The sequence below is a fragment of the Psammomys obesus genome, unplaced genomic scaffold (genome assembly GCF_907164565.1).
Source record: "Psammomys obesus unplaced genomic scaffold, mPsaObe1.curated_primary_1811, whole genome shotgun sequence".
Lineage (NCBI taxonomy): Eukaryota > Metazoa > Chordata > Mammalia > Rodentia > Muridae > Psammomys > Psammomys obesus.
The window spans coordinates 10,350,893-10,376,094 of record NW_026585691.1 but is presented as its reverse complement, the minus strand read 5'-3'; the positions used below and the strand labels follow the sequence as shown (position 1 = coordinate 10,376,094).

At 41.0% G+C, this 25,202-nt stretch overlaps 1 protein-coding gene across 1 annotated transcript in view; it reads left to right on the top strand.

Moving 5' to 3' along the window:
• The window catches only part of Unc13c (unc-13 homolog C), a 415,893-nt gene that overhangs the window by 299,744 nt on the left and 90,947 nt on the right, over positions 1–25,202 (top strand). Inside the window, exons 19-21 of the mRNA XM_055598476.1 lie at positions 12,945–13,071; positions 18,464–18,560; positions 19,708–19,851. Of these exons, the coding sequence (XP_055454451.1) occupies positions 12,945–13,071; positions 18,464–18,560; positions 19,708–19,851 (368 nt within the window). The remainder of the gene's footprint in view (positions 1–12,944; positions 13,072–18,463; positions 18,561–19,707; positions 19,852–25,202) is intronic.

Genomic DNA, 25,202 nt, shown 5'->3' with positions numbered 1-25,202 from the left:
CACATTTCATGATTTGCTTGTTTTTAATTGCTGAGTAGTATTTCATTGTGTAAATGTACCACAATTTCTGTATCCATTCCTCAATTGAGGGACATCTGGGTTGTTTCCAGGTTCTGGCTATTACAAATAAAGCTGCTACAAACATGATTGAGCAAATGTCCTTGTAGTATACTTGAGCATATTTTTGATATGTGCCTAAGAGTGGTACAGTTGAATCTTGAGGTAGCATATTCCTAATTATCTGAGAAAGTGCCAGGATTTCCAAAGTGGTTGTACAAGTTTACATTCCCACCAGCAATGGAGGAGAATTCCCCTTTCTCCACATCCTCTCCAGCATATATTGTCACTTGAGGTTTTGATCTTAGCCATTCTGATGAGTGTAAGGTGAAATGTCAAGGTCATTTTGATTTGCATTTCCTTGTTAGCTAAGGATGCTGAGCATTTCTTAAGTGTTTCTCTGCCATTCGATATTCTTCTATTAAGAATTCTCTGTTTAGCTCTGTACCCCATTTTTTTAATTGGATTACTTGATTTGTTGCTGTTTAACTTCTTGAGTTCATGATATATTCTGGATATTAGCCCTCTGTCAGACATAGGGTTGGCAAAGATCCTTTCCCAATCTATATGCTGTTGTTTTGTTCTGATGACGGTGTCCTTTGCTTTATAGAAGCTTTTCAGTTTCATGAGGTCCCATTTATTGATTGTTCATCTTAGAGCCTGTGCTGTTGGTGTTCTGTTCAGAAAATTTTCTCCTGTGCTAAGGAGTTCAAGGCTCTTCCCTACTTTTTCTTCTAACAGTTTTAGTGTGTCTGGTTTTATTTTGAGGTCTTTAATCCACTTGGACTTCAGTTTTGTGCAGGGTGATAAATATAGATCTATTTTATTAACTCAAAGCTATCCTATTAGAGTTAAACTAATTGCAAAGAGAAAGAAAACTTTAACTTATTAAGCAAATAAATTATAAAATAAAAAGGCATCAATAATAAGCTCAAAAATAGTCAAATACTTAGCTTTTCAATTACTTACAAACTATAATCTAAACAAATCCTTGTCTTCCCTTTATCTTTATGATCTAGTATTTACTTCCATTTCCTTCATGAGTAATAAGGAAATGACAACAAACCCAAATGCTAACGAGAAATAGCTTATTTTCCATCTACCAGTACCAGAATTACTTTCTTTTTGGTTTTGGGTGTCATAAATAATTGATAAAAATTGACTTTTTTTTTCTAAAAAAGTGTCTGAACTCCAGGTTATTTTTAAATAAGTAATGACAAGTGCACAGGAAATTACAAGAAGTAAATTCTGTAAAGATTTGCGTCTTTTAATAAAAAACATTTTAAGCAATGGTTTTGCAGTAAAAACTTATAAACTTCTGAGAAAGGCAAGCAATTGATTACTTTTGAGTAGCTCATACGACCTACATATTAAAGCAGAAATCACTTTCGTATTTTATTGACAAGTCTTAATAAAAAAAATGGAAGGCATAAACAGGTGCTTTTGTTGCAGAAAATCAGGTGTTTGAGATATGACAGTGATTTGCCCTTGTAGAATCTATAAGCCAAAACATGTACAGACCGAGACCAGTGCTGACGAGACTTCCTTCCCCTCGTTAGGGTGACTGAATACCCATTCTGTTCTCAGCAAGACAGGAGGAAAAATGGGGGAGGGGGGTAGGAGTGTGGCAAAAAGCCATCTCCTTACGGATTATTTAAAGGTTTGTTTATATCTATTTTCTATTTTGTATCTATTTTATATCTATTTATATCTATCTATCTGTATAAGCGTTTTGCCTGCGTACATGCATGTAGGTACACCATGTGCAGGCAATATCCATGGAGGCCAAAAGAAGGCCTCAGATCCCTTGGAGCTGGAGTTAACGGGCAGCTGTGAGCCGCCATGTGGGTGCTGGGGACCCTTCAGCTCCGCCGATTACTGAGGCTTGTCTTCCGTCTCCCCTTCGCTTGGCTCATCAATCTATTTGTTTCCTCCATACAGGAATCTATGGGTCTACACAGAAGAGGCAGTGGGAGCAAATTTAATAGACTGCCATTTCCCTTTTTAGAATGTTAATTTAGGAAGGAAAGGGGTTACATACTGGAAAGACCCGGTACCAAGAGTCTATCCCACCCCCACAATGCATTACAGCACCCACTCCAAGGTCCCTTTGCCCCCACCAAGCCTCGTCTACCACCATGGCATCAAACTTCTCCCAAACCTCTCTCTTTCAGACAGGAACTAAAGTGTTTTACCTATGTAGATCAGAAACACGTTACGTAGGGCTGTCTGTGGCACAGGACAAAGGTCTTTCTCAGAGGTTTTACAGACCTCCTGTGTGACCTGGTCCTGGGGCCCCTCTGAACTCAACTGACCACTACCCTCTATCCACCCCTACCTCCACCTCCATGTCAGTCACAGGGGCCTCCTTCAGCTCCTTGGACTTTAAACTTTTTTTTTTTTTCCTGCTTTAGAGTCTGTCGCTTTCTCTGTCTTCTTCCTAACATGTTTTCCTGGGAAATGCCTGTGCACATTGCTCTCTGTTCTCCATTTGCTCTGGCTTCCTCCCATTAGAGACCTTCCTCGAACGCTCTGCTGAAGAAGGGAGTATGCCCTCATCCTTCTCTCACCCCCTTCCCTTTTCAGCCTTCCACGAGGCATCAAGGAGTGTCTGTCTCCTCACCATATCATAAGCTATTGGTGGTGGAGATAGCATTTCCTTCTGTGTTGTCTACTCTCCCCATAGGACAGTACCTGGATCATAGTACATAACTGAGTATGTGTTGCACACATGATTGAAGTCTACATTTCAGTTCCCAGTTCTGACTCTCATGAAAATAATCTGCACAGCCTCTGCTGTTAGGACTCTGATGGAAAGAATCATATTTTGGGTTGGTGAGCTACCTCAGCAGTTAAACATACATGCTGGGCAAGAGAACTGACCCTTCAAAGTTGTCCTCTGACCTCCCAAGATCACAGGGCCTAGGCACAACTCCCATGTCATATACACACAAAATAATAATTATTATAATAAAACACTTTTTAAAGTAAAAAAAAAAAAATCACCAACCAAGAGGAATCTATATCTGTTTCTTTTTCAGTGCTTTTCCTTGTTCCAAGGTTGCTCAATTTGTGGCCGTAGCTTCTTGGGTGCCTGAAATTTACCATTGTGTTTCAGAGTGATGCATATCTCTGTTTCGAACCCTGCCGCACCCCCGCTGTGTTTGTTTTGCTCATGGCTGTCCATCCTAGCCCAGATGATAAGGACATTCCCGCTGCTCCTGCCATTCTGGGACTCAGGCACAGCCTTCTCCAGGGAGGGCTGCGAGCCTTCCAGCCCTGCTTTATGGCCAGTAGGTCTAGATCAGAATTCTAAGTGGATGTACCAGAGGATCTATCTGGGAGGCATATCTACCCACATCATGTAAACTAAAGAAATCTGCATGTTTGTTTGTTTGTTTGTTTTTCTTGGCTTGTGCTGAGAAAGTTGCTGGAATTCTGAGCTTGTTTCCTTGCTCCTCCTTTGCTCCCAGCATCCTTCTCAGTGGCGAAAGAGCAAAGCATATTAGTTTCTGTTTTTTTCTTAGCTTCATTTTCTTTGCATTTTTTTTTAATAATTGGGCTGTCAGAAATGTCAGTTAGTGATTATTGAAAAACCTGATAAGCGTGATCTACTTTTCTGGTTTTCATTTATGGAAGAGTCACATGAGTCCAAGCTCCTTTTTCTTAGCATGTTATGTACAGTTTTTTTTTTTTTCCCTTTTGTTCCTCCTCTGCATTGTTAATACCACACCTCACTTTGGCAGGCAGAAGGTTAGATGCTACCTCACCTTCGGAGATACTCCAATATCATTAGATCTTTATCAGGCTTATCTAAAATGGCTTATTTTCTCAGTATATGAATGAGAACCCACAACCTCTCCCTCTGTATACTTACTAAAGAACTGCAGTAGCATAGATGTGTGTATGTGTGTGTGTGTGTGTGTGTGTGTGTGTGTGTGTGTGTGTGTGTGTACAGCAGTCTGGTGCTCATTTATTTTTAAACAAAGGTTGCTGGGTAATTAGCTTGTGCAACTGTGAGCACGACACCCATCACATCTTCAAAGACCTTGAACCAAACCTCTGTTTTTGGTTTGGTATTCCCTCCAGCCCTGCATCACCACGTATGGAAAAAAGAGAATGGTGCCAATCACCAAAGAAGAGGTTTTAAGACTGTGCAGAAAAATAATGTATGGCACCTATCTCTTGGGACAAAGCAAAGTAGCTGTGCAGTAAATGATATCACAGGAGCACTGTGATGGTGACAGACATTTGCCTTGTCAGGAAAGTGGGTTGAATAGCTGAATGCTGTCATGCACACACCTGTAGTCCCACAAGATTAAGGCAGGAGGCTCAGGAGTTCAAGGTGCATCAGGAATTCTAGAACAATGTGCATGACATAGGACCCTGTCTCAGAAAAAAAAAAAAAAGCAGAAAAGAAAATTATATGTGTACCACCTCTCTCGTATATGTTACATATAATCATATGTTTCCACATTATGTCTAAAGCTTATACATATATAAGATAACTCCCCGAAAAGATATACATTTCCAACTAAATGCTAATAAGTATGTTCCAGACAAAAACAGCTAGATTTTTCTAAACTGCCAAGCCTTTTCTTTGTATGATTTTAAGTAAGCATTTTTTTATCCTGCTAGTAAAATATTTATATTTCCCACTGAAATTCAAAGATTAAATTCTACACAAAATTATTATATAGCAGTTTGGAAAAGCTAATTAAATAGTTTGTTTTATAAATGTAATGAGCTAGTCCAGTTTTTGTTGCCAAAATTAAAAATGTAGGAGGATTGATGGCTAAACAAATTTAAGAGTCATTCTTCTCACATGAAACAAATGAGCTCAAGAGAATTTTATTAACATAGTCAGCATTGCACATAAATAATTGAGTGGGATTCAAGATGACTTGAGGAATATTTCTGAATTTGATATTATAATCTCTCCCATTGATATTTGGGGGTGGGGAATACTGCAGATGTAATTATAGTTCTTTTGAAAATTTTCCTGTGCAAGGTTCAGTCACACATTATGGGAAAAGCACACTGAGGAAAATTGGGCATGGGTTTTGGATTCTGAAATGCAGCGATTCCTAAGTCTCTGGGCTCACGGGGATTCCCTGTACTACTACCCAAGATGTTAATTAGCCCATCTGGAAGGTCTGCAGGGGATCAGTCCACATGCAGAACCTGCATATATTTCTTACACAGGCCCTGTGGTGCATGCCTGTTATCCCAGAACCTGGGAGAGGAAGACAGGAGGATTAAGTGCTCAAGGTCATTATCAGCTATGTAATGAGTTCAAGTCCAGCCTCGGCTATATGAGAGCCTGTCTCAACCACCCCCCACCCCCCAACACACAATAAAGATATAATAACTGGAAATTAGAGGCCAAGACAATAATTAAGGAGTGAGTAATAGCTTTTGAAAACCTTTCTGTGGCACAATGGAATATAGTAACATGTGGCCCAACTCCACAACAGACAGTTTAGCACAATATAAATTTTGCTTTGTTTTTACTTGCACAATTTAGAGTTTGGGCAAATCTGCCATGCTATGTGGCTCAGGGACGCAGCATCCTACATGTGGAGTTTGCTAATTGTAGGATCTTGGAACTGTGCTCTGGATGTCTGCACTTGGCCAGTATTTGAGAGTAAGAGGATGGGGAAATTTGACAAGAGTTTCTTTCTAACCTAGACTCATGATGTTCTTTAGCCCTAAATTCATGCAGCAAGCGAGGCTAGCACATAGTCTGCCTATGTGCCTGGGCAAACAAGGACAAGGTTTAGCAAGTAGTCAAACCTGCCAAGGAGCTCATGGTGTTTATGGAGAGTCCTTGTGAAGCAATAAATGGACATAAAGGAAAGCGTCTCTTTATTCCTGCTGTTTATGGAAAAATATCACAGGCAAACCCGATACACTCTTTCATTCCAGTCTTTTAATATATTGCCCTCAAGTCAGTGCTCTATCACACACTACCTCAGTATCCTGCAGGTCCCTTGTTGGCTTAGGCAAGGAGCACAACTCATAGAGGGAAGTCAGTCCCTCTCTCCTTAAAATGGCAGGGTGTGACAACAGCTGGTGTCGCAAGTCTCCTGTTTCCCAGAGAGTAGCAAATATCAGCTGATAGCTTGTGAGAAAAACACGGCTCAAAGACACAGAAATTAGGACTGGAAATGTGGTTCACTCGGGAGCTACCTTCTGTGTTAGGAAAAGCAGAAGCCGAGGTTGGAAATGGGGCTCCATGGTGCGTGGCTAGCATGCGCAGAGCCCAGCACTGCACAGACCAAGCATAGCGGATGGACTAGTTCCTTCTCTGATACTATGATAAAGTACCACGACCAATGCAGTTTGGAAAAGGAAGAGTTTATTTGGGTGGAAGGTTTCAGAAGGACCAGAGTCCATCCCATCCTGGTGAGGAACCATGGCAGCAAGTGGCAGGCAAGGATGGTGGCACAAGCAGAAAGTTGACAAGAGGTAATCGGAAATGATGCAAGGCTTTTTCCCCCCCTCAAAGCTCATCCCCTAGTGAAATAGTGAAATACTTCATCCAGCAAGGCTGTACCTCCCAAACCTCCCTCAACAGCACCACCTACCGGAGACCAAGTGTTCAAATACTTGAAACTATGAAGGACATTTCACATTCAAACCACTAAAGCAGCACTCACCTAGAATGCCAGGGCTGGAAAGGTAGAAACAGAGGGATCAGAATTCAAGGTCATCCCATTCCAGCTACACAGCTACATAGCTGTTCAAGGCCAGCTGTGGCTACCTGAGACCCTGCCTCCGAATAAACAAACTTTAAACCGATAATTTGAAGAATATTTTCCCCAGAAAACCATGATAATTTCATGTTATTTTCCAGCTTAATTCTTAGGGATGAAAATGAATAGTCCCCAGGCAAGAATAAAAACAGACTTGGCCTTTTAGAAAGGTCAGAGATGCCCGCTCTTACTGAGAGACTCGGAAGCTGGAAGAAAGAAGAAGAAGGCCTGGCCAGGGTAGTTACAGTGAATCAAGCTGATGAAATTCTCTCCCTGGAGCCCTGGATATAGCAGAGCTCGGGGCTGCTAAGAGGGTATCTAAAAATTTAGACCCAAAGAGGTCTGTGAGTTCTAAATTGACTATGTAAATTAGCAAAAAGGAAGAGCTTATGTCCTTAAAGAGAAGTGAAGTTAAAGCTAGCTAAGCAAATAGACAAGTGTTCTACCTGAAAAACTGCTTTTTTTTTTTTTTTTTTTTTTTTTTAAGACTAGTGAAATACATATGGCTCATCCAAATTACCGTTAAGTCATTTCAAAACACAACAGGCAAAAAATGGGAGGGCAGGGTTTTTAGTTGGGACAGTTATGTGGTTTCATAACAAAGAGTGAGTATGAAGTAGGGTTCTTTTTAAGGGCAAGTAGGTCCCATTTAGGTAGTATGTCCCTATTGTTTATTTTTTTTTCCTCCACCAAACTCCACTGTAGGAAATTATTTTTGTGGCTGACTAGTAGTTGAGCTAAATCCATCTCCTGTAGCAGGCTACAGAATCCTGCAAGTCACACACTTGCCACACTTTTGAAATTGTCACCCTTCCTTCTTACCCACAATGCACCTCAGATGGAGAGCACAGCACGTGGAACTTTCCTTTTGTATCCCCATTGCCTCACTGGGATCTGGCCTGCCCTCCATAAATGTCTCCTGTATTAATAAAACTGGTAGCCCTTCAGAATTCCGCTAATATGAGAACATGCTTGGAACAGGTGGCCCAAGCCCCTGCTCATGAGCTGCTACTGTGTTCGTTCTTTGCACCTCAATGACTATTTCTCTATGGTAACATTTGTGTGTGGTGCCAATTTTCCTTTAACTTCTTGAAAGATGGCAAAATTAAAATTTCATCTTCAGTATGTATATGTGGGTCTTCTGCTCTGACTGGCAATACTTCAATATTTAAATTTATATGCCCAGAGTTCACTGTGTTTTTCATCTGGTAAATACACTTTATCGGGGAGTGGCATGCATGCAGAAAGGGGAGGGAGGGTGGGATCGGGAGGGGAGGAGGGAGGGTCTTATGGGGGGATACAAAATGAATAAAGTGTAATTAATAAAATAAAAAATAAAAACCCTCATTCACTAGAAAAAAATACACTTTATCACCCTTATTTCAACAAAATTACTATCTGTAATAATAACAATTTTCAAATAATTTGTATTCTTCTTACATCCTCACCAAATAGAATGTTTTCTAAACTATGCACCCAGGCTGATCTAAGTTTTTTTCCTTAAAAAAGATGTAAGTACACTTTTACTCTGAAATTTTTCTCATTTTTTTTCCTTTCAGTCTTTTTTGCTTATCTCAGCTCTACTTGAAATTTTTCTTTGTCTACCCAATCTGAGCTTACAGTCAGTCTTGTACTTAAAGAATTAAAAAACAATTTTTTCTCCAAATCTCATGGTTTGATATTATAGCTCACAAAAATATAATTTCATGTAAGATTTTAATTCTAAAACTTAATTGATTAATATATCATTCTAATTAAAATTTTGAATATAGCTAAAAAGTCCGATAAGTCAAACACTTAATTTTTATACATAAAACATTTAAAGTCGTCGTTATATAAGTGTATTTTATATAAAGCTTAACTCATGTTCATTCTGTAAGTTATTGATTTCATCGCGATGTTCCATACGTAAGTGTGTTGTGCTTTAATTCATTCTACCCTCCCCACTACCTTTCCTGTCTCCTCCCAGCTCAAGGTTCCTACAACCTTAACCCTCACAGTCACTCTTTACTTCCAGATCACTGTTCCCCTTAGGCTCTATCAATGTGAGAACACATCTAATACTTGTCTCCGAAAGTCTGTTTTGCTTTACAGAGCCTAATGTTGTCTGGTTGCATCTGTTCTGGACATGACGTGGCTTCTTTTTTGGTGGCTGAATAAAACTCCATCATTCGCATCCACAGCTTCTTTACTGATCCACCGACGGGCACCCACTCTGATTCTGTCGCTTTGCCATTGTGAGGGCGGTGACGGTAAACTTGCGTGACTCTTCTGTGTGCTGGCTTCCCTTCCTCCCTGATAGCTGAGCGTGCTCAACCTGGATCATGTGGTATTATTATTTTTAGCTTTGAAGACACCTCAGTACTGTTTTCCCCACAGTGCTCTGCTACTCTAAACTCCTACCAGCAGGAGGCTTCGGTTCCTTTCCCCTCCAGCTGACTGCTTTTGTCGTTTGATACAGCCATTCGGAATGGGAAGATGAGGAACTTCTGTACTGTGGTTCTTGTTTCTCTGACAGCTGAAGGTGTTGATATTTTAACACAGTTATTGATCGTTTGTATTTCTTCTTTTGAGAAGTGTCTGTTCAGATCGTTTGTTTATTAAATACACTGCTTGTTCTTTGCTCTTTTGTAGGTAACTATTATGAGTTTGGTGTGTGTGTGTGTGTGTGTCTGTCTGTCTGTGTCCATCTCCTGCCCTCCCTCTCTTCATCCCTTCTTCGGTATCTTAGATCAGTTTATGAAGGGACTTTTCTGTCATGTTTATCTCTCTTTCATTGGTCCATTGCGCTGCTCTTTTAATCTCTATTTCCACCCTGATGTTTATTCCTTCTTTCTACCAGATTTAGTTTTGTCTTGTTCTAGTTTTCCTAAGATCTTGAGATGTGATACTAGGCTATATATTTTAGCTCTTTGATATTTTTTTATCGTCGGAACTCTTAGCTCTAAGAACCTCTCTTAAAAGTACATTGACTATAGGCTGTGTTCCATTTTCATTTGACTCTGTGAATTTTCTCTTCTCACTCTCACAAATCAGGAAGGACATGTAATTCTGTGGCCCCAGGTTGGCTTTGTCCTAGCAATTCTCTTCCCTGTCCTTCCATGTGACTGGAATTCCTGGTACGTGACAAATCTAGCCCTCAATGGTTAGCTAGATGTCAAAGAATCAATACCAGACTCCATGCTCATTACTCTAACACTGTTCATCCACAAACCTGGGAAAAAGGAATCATATAACATTCACCATCCTGGCCAGCCAGCACGTACACGTGTTCAGAATTGTGAAAAACTTCTGAGTAGCTAAGTATCTAAGCCAGAGCCAGATTTTGAAAATGTGAAGTTGTTAATTTGAACATGATATTTTGGCATGCAGCAAAATATTGACTTTTCCCACTCGTACTTAGAACTTGGCAAGTTAGTATGATGCTGTACTCAAGCGCACCCACAGAATAATTGCTTTTTAGGTATTTTAGTTTTATTTTTTATAATTTATTATTCATTTTATATCCCAATTGTAGCCCTTTCCCTCATCTCCACCCAGCCCCACCTTCCCTCCTTCCCCCCCATTACCTTCCCCTAGACCACAAAAAGGGGGAGCCCTCCTCCCCTACCATCTGACCCTAATCTATCAAGACTCAGCAGGACTGTCTGCATCCTCTTCCTCTGTGGCCTGGCAAGGGAAAGTGATCAAAGAGTGGGTAACAGAGTCCATGCCAGAAATAACCCCTGTTCCCCTTTCTAGGGGATCCATGTGAAGACTGGGCTACCTACAGGCTACATCTGAGCAGGGGTCTAGGTCCTCTCCATGTATGACCCTTGGTTGGTGCATCCGTCTCAGCAGGCCACCTTGGGTCCAGGTTTATTGGCTCTGTTGGTCTCCTTGTAGTGCTCCTGTGCCTTCTGGGTCCTTCTGTCTCCCCCCCCCAAGACACACACACTCTCTTCCATAATATTCCCTGCACTCTGCCCAAACTTTGGCTGAGTCTCAACACCTGGTTTGATACCCTGCTGGGTGGAGTCTTTTAGAGGACATCTGTGGTAGGCTCCTGTCCTGTTCCCTCTCTTCCATCACTTCTGGTGTCTATTCTGTTTGCCCTTCTGAGTAACAATTAAGCATCCTCCCTAGAGTCTTCCTTGTTATTTAGCTTCTTTAGGTCTGTGGATTTTAGTATGGTTACTCTGTATTATACGGTTAATATTCACTTAAAACTGAATATATACCATGCATGTGTTTCTGGTTCTGGGTTATGTCACTCAAGATGATCTTTTCTAGTTCCATCCATTTGCCTAAAAATTTTATGATTTCCTTGTTTTTTTAATAGCAGAATAGTATTCCATTGTGTAAATTTCTTTATCCATTCACAGTTGAGGGACATCTAGGGTATTTCCAGATTCTGGCTATTATAAATAAAGCTACTATGAACATAATTGAGCAAATGTCCTTGTTGTATGGTAGAGAATCTTTTGGGAATATGCCCAGGAGTGGTATAGCTGGGTCTTGAGGTAGCACTATTCCTAATTTTCTGAGCAAGCACCAGATTGATTTCCAGAGTGGTTGTACAAGTTTACATTCAAACCATCAGTGGAGGAGGGTTCCCCTTTCTCCACAACCTCTCCAGCATGTGTTGTCACTTGAGTTTTTGATCTTAGCCATTCTGATGGGTGTAAGGTGAAATCTCAGGGTCGTTTTGATTTGCATTTCCCTGATGTCTTCTGTTTTCAATAACAATCCAATTTCTTCAACCTTAGTTTTTCACTATTTACCACAGAATGCAATGCAAGGGGGTTTTTTATAAGGAGGCAAAGTTCCCAGCTTCACTGAGAGTCACTGACTCCCAGAGGGATTTCTCAGAGGAGGCTGTTTACATCCTGAAGAAAAACAGAGAGATTCAGGATTTGGTTGTTTTTATTGTTGCTGCCAGATGAGGCCAACAGGTCTACTGTAGTGAGGTGGAACAGAGAAAGGCATATTCCCGGGCCTGGGGACGAAGCTGCTGAGTAAAGGCATGCTGTGCATGCCTGAGACCCGAGTCTAGAGCTCCAGGATCCAGGTAAGCAGCCAGACACGCTGGTGAGAGTCTGCCATCCCAGCCAGGGAAGCAGAGGATCCCTGTGTCCCACTGGCCTGCCACACCCAGCCAGCAAGCACATGCCTCAGTGACCTTGTCTCAATAAAATAAACAAGTGCAATTAAGGAAGATGCTGTACACATACCTACACAAACACACACATACACAGCACACACTCACACATTCAGCAGCACTCCGCAGGTCTCTCCTTCCTGGTCCTGTGTGCCCATATTCTGCAAACAGCTTTAGGCTAGCCCCTTTAAGCCACACACTAGGAAATTCCTCCAAGGAAATGAAAATGTACGATATGGCATAGAAGCTAAATGTCTCTCTCTCTCTCCTCAACCATCTTAGTTCTTGAAGTGTTAAAACTAGGTCGGGATGTGACCTGACCCACGTGCACATGTCCCACGTTCCCCATGTTAATCGGCGATTATGGCTGCTGCTTTAAGTCATGTTTGATCCCTTAGAATGTTAATTCTTTCTGTCGCTGTGTATCTGGCTAAAAGCAGCCAAAGCGTGGAGCCTCCAGACAAATTCAAATTTTACTATGTTGTTAGTCTTTCTCCATCAAAATTCGCATCTTTCTTTTTTTTTTTTTTTTCCAATTGAGACACAATAGAATACACAAACCACTTCACAGTATCACTTAGCCTTCCCTCTAAGGACAAAAGATTGTCTTATTTTGTTTTATATTATGTGTGTATCTGTGTGTGGCTCTGTGTACCTGAGTGTTGCTACTCTGAAAGATCAGGAGTAAGGGCATCAGTTCCCCTGGAATTGTATGTACATGGTCATGAGCCCTCCAACATGAACACTGGGACCCAAACTCCAGGCCTCTGTAAATGCAGCAAACATTCTTAACCCATGAGCCAATTTCTTGTCCCTCCAGGATTATATTTTGTTTGCTACAGAACATTAGGGCTGCCTTCAGCAATGCTCTTTGCCTGGAATACACAATTTTCTTCTTTACAGAAATACCAATAATAAAGGTTGATCCAAACCCAGTGGCATTGTCTGCAAGCCAAACTTTATTAATTGTGTGATTTTATCTGTTACAGAACATGAGAAGCACCGATTATGTAAGAGCACCGATTATATGAATTTGCATTTCAAAGTGAAATGGTTTTATAATGAGTATGTAAGAGAACTTCCTGCCTTCAAGGATGCTGTTCCGGAATATTCCTTGTAAGTCATGATTTTCACTCTCCCCCTTTGTCCTGAATTCACTGTGCTGCAAAAATCACAGCTGAGTTGTAAAGACTAAGAGCTCCTCAGATACTTCTCATTTGAATGCAGACATTTCTGTAGTAAAGCTAATGTGGAGAGATTTGCATGTCTCCGAGTCCATGAGGATGGCATGGCATATTTCAAGAATGCCTTACTTAGCTATTCAAAGAGGAAAAAAAAAAAAAAAAAAAAAAAAACACAGAATGGGCTCTGGTTTAGACAATGAAATTATTTCCTGTGAAAGTGCTACAATGCATGGTGCTCGGGAGACGGCTCAGCAGTTTAAGCAATTGCTACACAAACTTTAGGACCAGTGTTTGGAGTCCCAGAAACCGACATAAAATGCCAGGTGGGCATGGTGGCTGCCCTGTCAGAGGGTAGAGGTGGGAGGGGGGGGGGAGAATCCCCAAAACAAGCTGGATAGCAAGACTAGCCATATCAGTGAGCTCTGGGTTTAATTGAGAGATTCTACTTCAGTGGATAAGGTGGAAAAGCCAAGGAAGATGACTCCCAATGACAATCACGTACCTCCACATACATGCTCAAACAGGTGCATCATACCCACACACACGTGCAAGACCCTGCATATACATACATGCACAGCAAACACATACGGAAAGTGGGGAAAAAGAAAACTATGCTAGAATGCTCTACTGGTTTATAGATAACCAGACCTTTATTTTAATACAAGCTATCACTGTCATAGAAATTCATGTATCTGCAATAGAAATCATTACTTAGCAATGACATTTTCATTTTATGAGTTCATCCCTGTCTTGGCTCCTTTTCTGTTGACGATGAAATACCCTTACAGAAACAATGTAAAGGAGGTTGCCTTATTTTGGCTCACAGTTCCAGGCTCTTCTCTACCACGGTAGGAAAGTCACAGAGACATGAGCTTGTGGCATCCAGGCACATTGCATCCACAGTCAAGAAGTAGATGAATGCTTGTGCACAGCTCACTTCCTCCATCTTAATGCAGTTCACAGTCCCAGCCCAGGTAATAGTGCCTCCCACAGTGGCTGAGTCTTCACACTTGAATTAACTGAATGAAGATGATCCCTCAGAGGCATGCCTAGGGGTTCAACTCCCAGGTGATTCTAGACCTCATTAGATTGACAGTTGAGATGAACGGTCACAGCATCAATCAATACATTTTTAATTATCCAGCCACTCAAAGAATATTCTGCCTTTGATGAGCATCAGCACTCTATTTAATTCTGGCCAAGGGGCCTTTCCAGGCTCATCTCTGTAGAAGATTAGTAAGATAAGGACCTCACCCCGAACAAGCTTATTTATATTCAGGCGATATTGATTATCACAGTTGTTATGACAGTGAAATGAAACAAGTTAATTGAAGGAGTATATACACAAGAAGAGTGTCACTCAACTGAAGGACTGCTGTAGCTCTATTGTAGACCTTTGAAACTCAATCAGGTTATGTCAAGAAAAAAAAGGGAAAGTGTTGATATGGAAATGAAGGTAGCTCTATGGGCTCTGACACATTGGCGATCTTGCTTTCCTACTGGGGGTCTAAGGTACTTTCCTCAGATCAATAGAAAGTGGTATCAGAAAATAGCTTTAAACTAGACTGTTATAAATAGATTCTATGAGGCATGTACCAGTCATTAGGCATCATGGGAATTGGAAGCAACCGAGACTGGGGGACAGAGCAGAGATTTAGGAGTTAATGAGCAATGTAATGGCAGGATACTAACAGCCTCAGTGTAATCTCCTTATAGAAGTACATGAGATGGAACAGCATGGTGACACAACTTAACTGTCTACACTGCAAGGGGCGTATGGGAAGATGCGGGCTGCAGGACACAGGCTTCAGATGAGGGGGATGTTCTCCAGAGAGCTGTTATAAAGCAGAGTGGCTCTATTTTATAACAGCATTTTATATGGTTGAAAATTGCTAAGATCTAGGCGGGGGAAGTAGCTCAACAGCCAAAGCGCTTGCCAATCAAATGTCAGGAATGGAATTTGAATTCCAAGGACCCACGTAAACGCCACATGGGCACAAAGTCCCACCTGTAAACCCAGCAATTCGAAATTGGAAGCAGAAGATCCTTGGGATGAGTAACCTGGTTTGACCGGGCAAGTCAGTGAGCTCTGGGACTATTGAGAGACCCTGCCTCAATGAATAGAGTGGATGGCAACTGTGGAAGACACCTGAGGTCCACATCCAACTTCCACATGCACGTACAAAAAAATAATAATAATAAAATAATCTCTAGAAAATAATAATAATAAAATAACCTCTAAAAAATAATAATAATAAAATAACTTCTAGAAAATAATAATAATAAAATAACCTCTAGAAAATTGCTGAGGGTTGATTTTATGTGTTCTGACTCCCGATGTCATAAGTGTGTCGAGTAATGTATTTTTCTTAATATTTTAATTTAGCATACAAAGTAATGGGGTTTCTATGGCTTTTTATAAAGGCTTTATTCTTATTCATTGTATATGCTAATTAACTTAACTTGTCCTCAAGGTATGCACATTCCAAGACATGTACCAATCAATATACATACTTTGTAAGAATTAATAATAAAATAAAATAAAGCCATTCATTTTGTTATTTAAAAAAAAGCTTACTAACTTAAAAAATTTAAAAACAAAATATTATACATTTCTTACTGTTTATAGGCTTACTATTATATAGAGCATTTGAAATAAGAACACAACAGTTAAAGACACATAGTAAAATCCTGAAAATATAATTTTGAGAATTTGTTAATTAAAAACATATGAGGGAAAAATAAATGAAGAAGAAAGTTAGACATGAAGTAAATGCACACAAAACAGTTGCTGGCATCTTGATTGAGAACAGGGAAGCAAATCGGAAGAGCTATCTGCCAGACATCTGCCTCTAGCTGTCTAGACTTACCAGATTAAACTAAAATCACACTTGCATGCATACTGAACACCAGCTACAAAAGTGAGCAAGAGTAAACAGTCAGAGAGCAACGCAGGCAGCTGAAAAGTTAGTATCCTTGAGAACGAAGAAGCACACATCTGTGTACAGGACTTATGGTCTACACTCATGTCTATGGGCCAACTGGCAATTCTGTGGACTTGAAGGCCAAACAGCAGCCGGTTGTTCAGAACTTACAGCAGTCTTGCTAGAGAGAAGCAAATATTGATGTTCAAATCCCAGAGAAGGGGAAGGACAGAAAAAAATGAACACGACTCCATTCGTATTTTCCCCAGAACCTTAGTGTCTTTCTCAATAGCGCCCTGCCTTGCTCACTGAGCAAAGTGTCTCACTTGATGCCAGAGCTCACCTCACAGACTGGGCTAACCAACTTGCCAATTTACTCCAAAGATCCCCATTCCACCTTCCATGTGCTGGGATTAACGGTCTACCATCATGCCACCGTGCCCAGTCGGCATTTGCATGCGTTCCAGGGATCTGAACTATTTCCCACCCGTAATTTACATGAACGTGAAGACTAAGGGAGAAAACCACCAAGTAAAAAGGAGGAGCCAGGAGTCTGTTAATAGGTAGAGACTTGAGCAGCCCCAGTATGGAACAGCTAAAGGTCCAGTCTTCCGGGGGGTGGGGAAGAGGAGCTTTGTAAACTGCTCTGGTTCTTGGTAGGATCTGGAGGGTTCTGTCCTTAAATAAGAGCAAATATGAAAAGAGCAGCCTAAGAACCAGCCTTGTGCAAAGAGAGATATTATCCCTTCATGTCCTTTCCAAGGGAAAACTTAAATCTTCCCTGGAGGAAGCAATCAACAGAAGCTCCACACGAGGCTGGAGAGGTGGCCCAGCAGTTAGGAGCCCTGGCTGCTCTTACAGTGGACCTGGGTTAAGCTCCCAGAGAGTCCACAGCCATCTGCAACCCCAGTTCCAGAGGACCTCATGCCCTCTTCTGACCTCAATGGGCACCTGGAAAGTATGTCATACACAGACAAAAAGAAAAAGCACTTATACACATAAAATACACAAAAATTTTAAAGAGGGAAACAATTTTTCATAGACAGAAATGTAACATTCAGTAAAAAATTTAGGACCTACCTCACCAGAGGACCCAATGTCTAGAACCCCCCCCAAATGTTAATCTTATCAGATAAAGACTTTGATTTATGATTTAAAATATTAAAGTTTTAACAGAAAATTTAAATCTATAAAAATAAACTAGAAATTATAGAACTGAGATAAAACTTAAAATATAACAGATAAGATTAATGATAAATTATATTCAGCACAGGAGGCATAAAAATTTGAAGGTAGGCTTAGAGAGAATGTTTATATATAAAGAGAGGGAGCAAAAACTATAAATTATATGCCCCTAAAATGACAATGGCACCACACATCTTTATCTTAATCCAAAAAAAATAGGCCTTAAAACAAACAAACAAATGAACAAATAAAAACATTATGAAAGCCACTAAGGGGGTTGGAGTCATAGCTCAGCAGTTGAGTAAACACTACTCTCACAGGGAAACTGAGTTCAATTCTCAGCACCCATATCAGGTGGCTCAAAACTACTTGTAATTCCAGCTTCCAGGGGTTCAATGCCTTCTTCTTGCCCCACGCATTGCACTCACACACACACAGACACACACAATTAAAATATTTTAAAATCATTTTTAAAAATAGAAAAATGGCTAAACAAGTATGATGCTTATCAATAAATTTTCCAAAGTTTCTCCTTGAGATCAAGGACTAGACTTACTTGGTTGCAGGCAATGTTGAAGACAATCTCTGACAGCTGGGAACTATACCATTTGTAACCAGGACTTACTTAAAAGACACAGATTTAGGAAAGTAGGATATCAGTAGATGCAGATGTACCAAGAAAAGAAAGTAGCCTGGAGATGGACCCATTGTCTAATGAATGGACTTTTTTAAAAAAAAAAAAATGGTACAAGATCAACTGGGCATACTTGTGGGAAAAAAAAAATAGGAAGTGTATATTGAAACTTACCCCAAACTAGTCACAAAAACCAAAGCAGGTAGCTCATGGGGAGTATTTAAGAAGCTGAGGGTAAAGCATGTTGCCTGTAGGAGGTTGATGGGTCCATACAGCTCAATGGAAAGGAATTATGGGATGGTAGGATAGTAGATCTAGAGACTCAGCACAGGAAGTCTACAGTCAGTGGGAATTTGAATCTCGAATAGGAGGGAATTGAAGAGTGGATGTTGGGAAGCGTGTAAATACAAAGAGAGAAAGATTGAAAGTGAGGAAAATAAGTTTGATGAAGTATAACCCTCTATAAAGGAACAAAAATGAAAGATTTCTGATCCTGGATCACCCTCATATGGGAGCAACATAGCCATTTACCACATACAAATGATGTTCCGGAAGCTAACATGCTCATTTTTTTTTGGTAGGTGGTTTGAGCCTTTTGTTATGCAGTGGCTAGATGAAAATGAAGATGTGTCCATGGAGTTCCTTCACGGAGCCCTGGGAAGAGACAAAAAAGATGGCGTGAGTCCAGCATGGCCATAATTCCATTACCTTTCTCACCTTTGAGCAAGTAGGAAATGTGGGGCTCGTTGTTCTTAGCTGAGTTCCATTTTAATTCCTCAGTGACCTAAACAGATTTAAGACAATTTCAAAGAGCCAGAGGAGCCAATTAAATAAAAGGAAACAAGAGAAATCAATCATTACTTTGCCCCCAAATTCTTCTCTATTGTGTAAGTCTGACTCTACAAGATCCCCTCCCAGATTCATACAAACTCTGCTTTCCTGGAACCCTCTAAAAGAAAAGTAGGAGTGATGAGGAAAACATCCAACATCTACCTCTGGCCTCTTTATGCACACGTAATGTACTCATACAGGAAGAACCATGCTTTAGCAGAAGGAAATATATTCCCTTAGTGGACCTCAGCAAAGTCTTGATGTCTAGGGCTATCTTTTAGCTATCTTTAATGTGGTATTTTACCCCTTGAAGATGTAATGCAGTTATATTTTCTCCTTCCTCAAAGTTAGCATGTTACCAGGAAGAGGTGAGGACCAGAACTGTTTTGTTTTGATTTGCTCTTGAGACAGGTCTCATGTAGCCCAGGCTGTGTTAGCTGAAGCTGGTCTTCAACTCCTGATCCTTCTGCCTTAGCCTCCCAAGTGCTCAGGTGTCACCACCATGTCTTTCCACGGTTGATTGCTAAGAAAAAGATAGAGCAAATCTCTGCAGTACAGATAAGCAGATCAAAGAGGTCAGAGAACATGCCTGTGGATGAGGAGGAGGAGGCAGAGGGTGGTGATGATGACAGTGGTGATGATGACAGCTCTACCTAGTATGGGAATCCTGCACCCATAACAACTTAAATCCATGAGAAATTCCCTTTCAGAAATTAAGAATTGTTTTCTTTGAGCCTTTTTCCTAAGCCTAGGCTTGCATAAACAACTGCCTGCTTCTTCCGTCTCTGTCCCATGGTTTGGTTCCCAAAGGGTGGCAGTCTACAGGACTTCAGTTCTCAAGTTCACAGGCTGCTGGTCATTGGGGAGAATCCCTCCTCATTGACCTTCAACCCCAACCCAGGGACTGGGTGTGACAGGATCTATTGTTTAGAAACATAGTGAAGATCCCTTCCCTCGATCCCTTGCTCAGACCATCTTTCTTCTCATCCCTCAGTTCCAGCAGACATCAGAACATGCCCTCTTCTCTTGTTCTGTGGTTGATGTCTTCGCTCAGCTGAACCAGAGCTTTGAGATCATCAAGAAGCTGGAATGCCCCAATCCTGAAGCCTTATCTCACTTAATGAGAAGATTTGCAAAGGTAGGTTGTCTGAGGTGCGTCTTTGAATGTTTAGCCAACCTAAACATCTCTGCTACGTCAGAGGGCTAAGATTTGTGCCATTTTGGGTGCAGCCCTCATTTTAGAATTTTGAAACAGGATAGTTGCATTACACTTAATAATTTGGGATTGTGGCTACATGCTTGCTTCTGCGACTGACTGAGGGAAACACTAGTCTGGCTCTGGGCCAGATGTTCACATCTGGTTCCAGATGTTCAAAGGAGAAGAGCTCCCTGATGGCCTCAGCTACGCACCTGGCTACTGCTTTAAGGGTATTATCATGAATAAGCATAATCTATGGCTCCGAAAACTTCATAATGACAATGTTAAAACTTTACACTCTGGCAATTTCAAATAAAATCATGCAGCAATCAGAGGAGTTTTAAGAACATACACTTTCTGGATCTCATGAATAAGGAAGTAAATTTTATTCTCTTAGTAAATAAACACAAAAATACATTTGTCTTGTTGGAAAACTTAAGAAATACCAAAATCCACTTTACATTGTGAAACATTTAAGGTCTTTGTTTGTTTTAAGGCCACTATAAGGAAATGCAGTCCACTGGGTATCTTAAATAACAAAGGCGCCTTATCCATACCATCATGGGGACTGCCCTCGGAGCACCCAAGTGTCTCTGTGAATCTATTTTTTTCATCTGAGAAGGACACCTGCCAATTGCATTCTAGTGTCTACCATAGAGGTATCATTTTAATTTAATTGCCTTCTTAAGGCCTTATCTTTAAACAAATTGAAGACATTCTATCTGAATATTTGTCACATTTTGGGCTCCTGGTGATTCAAGCTTTTGACTGTCAAGTTTTGAGAAAACCACTTAGCTCATAACAGAAGGGCACACTGAGCGTGTGACTGCTTTTAACCACAATCATAACATTTCTATAACTTCACTTGTCATTATCCCCCAAAAGACTAAAATGAAGGCCCTCTGTGAATGGGAGGCTCAGCTCTGAGCCTATCACTGGGCCTGCCTCTCAGAGAAAAGTTTATATTTTCTTCTAATTAGTAAGGATGTCTTCAAGAAGCTAGTGTCTTGTTTCACTGTGTCAGAACAGATCATCCTGTGGTAACAATTACATCTATAAGCTCCATGGTTCACAGAGATTTACTTCTGGGTCATGGAACATCAGACAGCTTAGGTGACCCTAGAGAGGACCTCTTCACTATTATATGACTCAAGAGCTCCTGTCTGAGAGGTCTGACAAGGGGAGAACAGGGGTGCTAGCAGGCTCAAAGAGCTAAGTGAGGAAATTAGCTGTACAATTTTGACTATCTAAGAGAGAGTCAAAATGGCTGTCTAACAGCTAGGACCCTAGGAAGAATCCCAGGCAAACTGTCAGCCAAATTCTACAACAGTATTTATCTGCTATGAATTCAGCATTAAGCTCAAGCTTTTGTTGATTGGAATGACTAAGAAAACCCTTCGCTTGTTAAGATACTAGCTAAGAATGATTTATTTGGGTCACTCTTAAAGAGGATATTCCTGGTGATTATAATTTTTAATATGGTAAAAATCTGTATAATTATCCTTAAAATCATCAAAGCCCTTTCTTAACTAACAGCTATACAATTATATAGTTGCCTCTCAAAAGTGTGTTCCTTAGGAAGACAGTGTTTGAAGCAAATTGTAAAAGAAGAAAGATCATAGAGGAGTGAAGGGCTGAGGCCTCAGCTCCTGCTTCACCTTTAGCAGCTCTGACCTGCCTGCTCTTCTTAAGGTGACACTGTGAGGTGTAGATGGAGATCCACAAATGAACTTTGGAAAGAGGATATATAGGAAAACACATTGCCTAAGCAAGATGAAAAGGAATAGCATTCTATATGTATCACGGAGGAACTGTAAAGATTTTGTTGGCACTACAAAAATTCACTTAAATAAAGCATTTTTAATCCCTGGAAAATTGAATATCCTAGTAATGCCTAATTTTTATCACAGGAAAATGATATAACAACAGTGAAAAACATTTCCTGGAAACATAGCAATTAGCGATTGGCATTGAAAAATAGTTTTCTGTTTTTTTGAGAATTATTTGAAAAACATGTAACTCTTAGCAACTCACACAGGGTCTTACAATGAAATAAAAAAACAAAAGGCTGAAACAGTTAATTATATGACTATAAAAGTAAGTAAAACTCATTGAAATCCATTACCGATACCAGCCTGTTAATCTACAACTTGCATCTTATGTAAAAGAGTTGATAAAGTGAGAGTTGATGGCTAGTATAATTCATATCTTGCAATGTGAATTATAATAATAGACTATGAGTTTGGTTTTGTTTCATGTTAACATAAGGTGCAGCCTTTAGTCTTAAAGATTATGTCCTTCTTGGATCCTTGTATCAAACTATACTGAAATAGCACAATGATTTAAAATACTTTCTTTTGATGAGAGATGGTAATGATCCACGGGCATTTCAGAAGATTCAACGATCTAAAATGAGTTTTCCAGGAGTTATTCCCTCTTACTAAAGTGTGTACACAGTTCTATAAGGTACCAAAACAAACAAACGAACGAACAAAAAACAACACTAGACATTTCAGGATGGTGACACAGAGATGTGCTGAGTCTTTAAGGCTTTGAACAAGGAGGTTTGTAAGCTTGCTGCATCAGGATTGGATAGTAGTGTGACAGTACCACTTCTCTGGAAAAGTACAGGTAGTTAAATTTTTAAAGAAATACTAGGGTTGGAGGCACAGTTCAGTGATTAAGATCACTGGCTGCCCTTGGGGAGGACCCAGGTTCAAGTCCCAGCATCCATATGGTGGCTCACATCCTCCTATAGCCTCCATGCCATTGAATCTAGACTTGTGTGGGCACTTCACTTATGTACACACACAGACATGGTGGAGAACATTCACCCATACACATAAAATAAATGCATTTACAAAGCTGTTTAAAGTCAGTGAAATAATAATCTCCAATATTACTTAAAACATCCCCTTTGGTCCCCGGTGAACATCAGGGTGTGCGTCTGCTGTATGCTGGAGTGAAGGAATACGAGACATGCATATTGTTCTTCCTTGTGTTCTGAAACCTAATCCTAACTTAAAAAATAATAGTGAAAATTCATCAAGAATAGTGGTTTAAGCCAGTCATGGTGGTGCACACCTTTAATCCCAGCACTTGGGAGGCAGAGGAAAGCAGATCTCTGTGAAATGGAGGCTAACCTGGTCTACAAAGAGAAATCCAGACAGCTAGGGCTACACCCAGAGAAATCCTGTCTCAAAAAGAACCAAACAAGTAAAGAAAAAAGAACGATGGTACACTAATCATTTTATTCATGGTGCCTCACTTATCTCCCTCACTTATCTCCCTAAAACCCTATGAGGTGCCCATCATTATCCTCCCAAGGTTTTTTAATGATGACATGGGATGAACAGACAGGGTAATTGACAGGAGTCATCATTAGAAATGGCCTGGAGTGATACTTCTAACCATACTGCCTTCTGCAACCCAGTGTTGGTTGGAGAATAGAATCTCATCAACTGTTTTTGCTCTTGAGGCCAAGCCTAGGCATCTGTGGCAGAATAAATGGGAGACTTATGATGTGCCGGATGTATTAAAACAGGTAAAAGACACAGTGAGATGGGGTCTCTTTTTTGCTGAGGCTAGGCTGGTAGGAGAGTCTTCCTCTCCGCAGAGAGTTAGTCAACACTTGAAACGTGATTAAGGGGCTTGGAGAGACCACTGAGTTACTCATCACTCGCGTGCGAGCGTGGGGACCTGAGTTTTGATTCTCAGCATAGATGTAGAAAGTTGGGCAAGGTGTCACATGTCTGTAACCCTAGTACTAAGGCAGAGACAGGAGGATTCGTAGGTTTCAGTGTGCCCTGTCAGTCTGGTTGAGAGTGGCAATTGAGGAAATCCCCAATGTCAACCTTGGACTTAAGCACACGCATGCGCACACACACACACACACACACACACACACACACACACACACACACACGTTCACACTCACTGTGAATAAAGATAGCCTCTGAACAAGAACTTCCAACTTACAGATTCTAGGAGTAAAGCAATAGATGGGCCTCCCCAGGATACTGACCTGATAACACCTCAGGGAATGAGCACTTTGCTGGGTGTTGAGGGCCAGCCCCTTCAATATGCCAGCAACATGTCCTGAGGCCAGAGGACATTTTAGTCATCCTAGTTGATCCGTTAAATGTCACGGACTCTCACTTCACTGCCAGAATCCCATTAGGACTCCATGTTCTCAAGTGTGGAGCAATGACTGGCTGTCCTTCCGTGGCACTGAAGACCCCATGCCATCTGTGACTCCTCCATGTAAACTGTATTTGATTATGAAAAAGAGATGCAGACATTCACCGAGGGGCTGTCTCATGAGGGATGGATATGCTCTCCCTCCCCAACCTGCCCCCCTTCTCCATCTCTCCCTATTCACTGTTACTGACTCTATAGCCAGAATGCTCTAAAGATGGAAGCCCTGTATGCGCCTCGCTAGGTACTCCTTCCCCACGAGGCTCCTCTCTGAATGGTGACCTCCACCTGCCGCCTGTTGCTCTGAGGTTTGGTGGGCAAATTATTCCACTAGCGGCTGCTGAGGATGGCTTCAGAGGTGCTGACTGCACAGATCTGATGCAGGATCTGAGGATCTGCATTTCCACATTTGCAGACGATGCCCATGACAGCTCCCGGAGTCACATTCAGAAGCGATTGATCTAGGAAAGCATGCCCCAAGCAGCTAACTGCTAATTTGGGTTAAAGAAATAATGACCAGATTTGGCTTACTTTTGTGAATCAATTAGAGTGAAATGGAAGTTGGCCTTCAAATGTGCATTGAAGATTTTCATTCAGGTTTATGGGTTCAGTGGTACAGAATCCTCAGGGCTATAGAAGACCTCTACAGATCCATAGGTGTAGATGGTCTCTAGCCATACCCAGTGTGACCCATGCTTTTTTCACCCACAGTCCATCCTGTGTTTTGAATGTTAGCCTTGGTAGACTAGTGAGTGTGAGAATCAGGACCAGTTCTCTCCAATTAGGGAGACAAGGGTAGTGTTTTCCTCTGAAGTAGATCAAAGTAGCACACCAGGGGGGGGATTCACTGAGAATTATAGATCACCATGAGGGTTGCTCTTCTCCGGGGAAAACAAGTTAAAGTGGCTATTCAACAAGTCAACTAGCGGTCGTCTGAATGACACTGAACTGTGACGGGTATTTTTACATCCACCCCACCGAATCCATCCCTGGCCTCCAGTATGTTACATCTGAGATACAGCAAGTTAGAACTTGAAGGCTGTAGCTTGTGTGTGTGTGTGTGTGTGTGTGTGTGTGTGTGTGTGTGTGTGTGT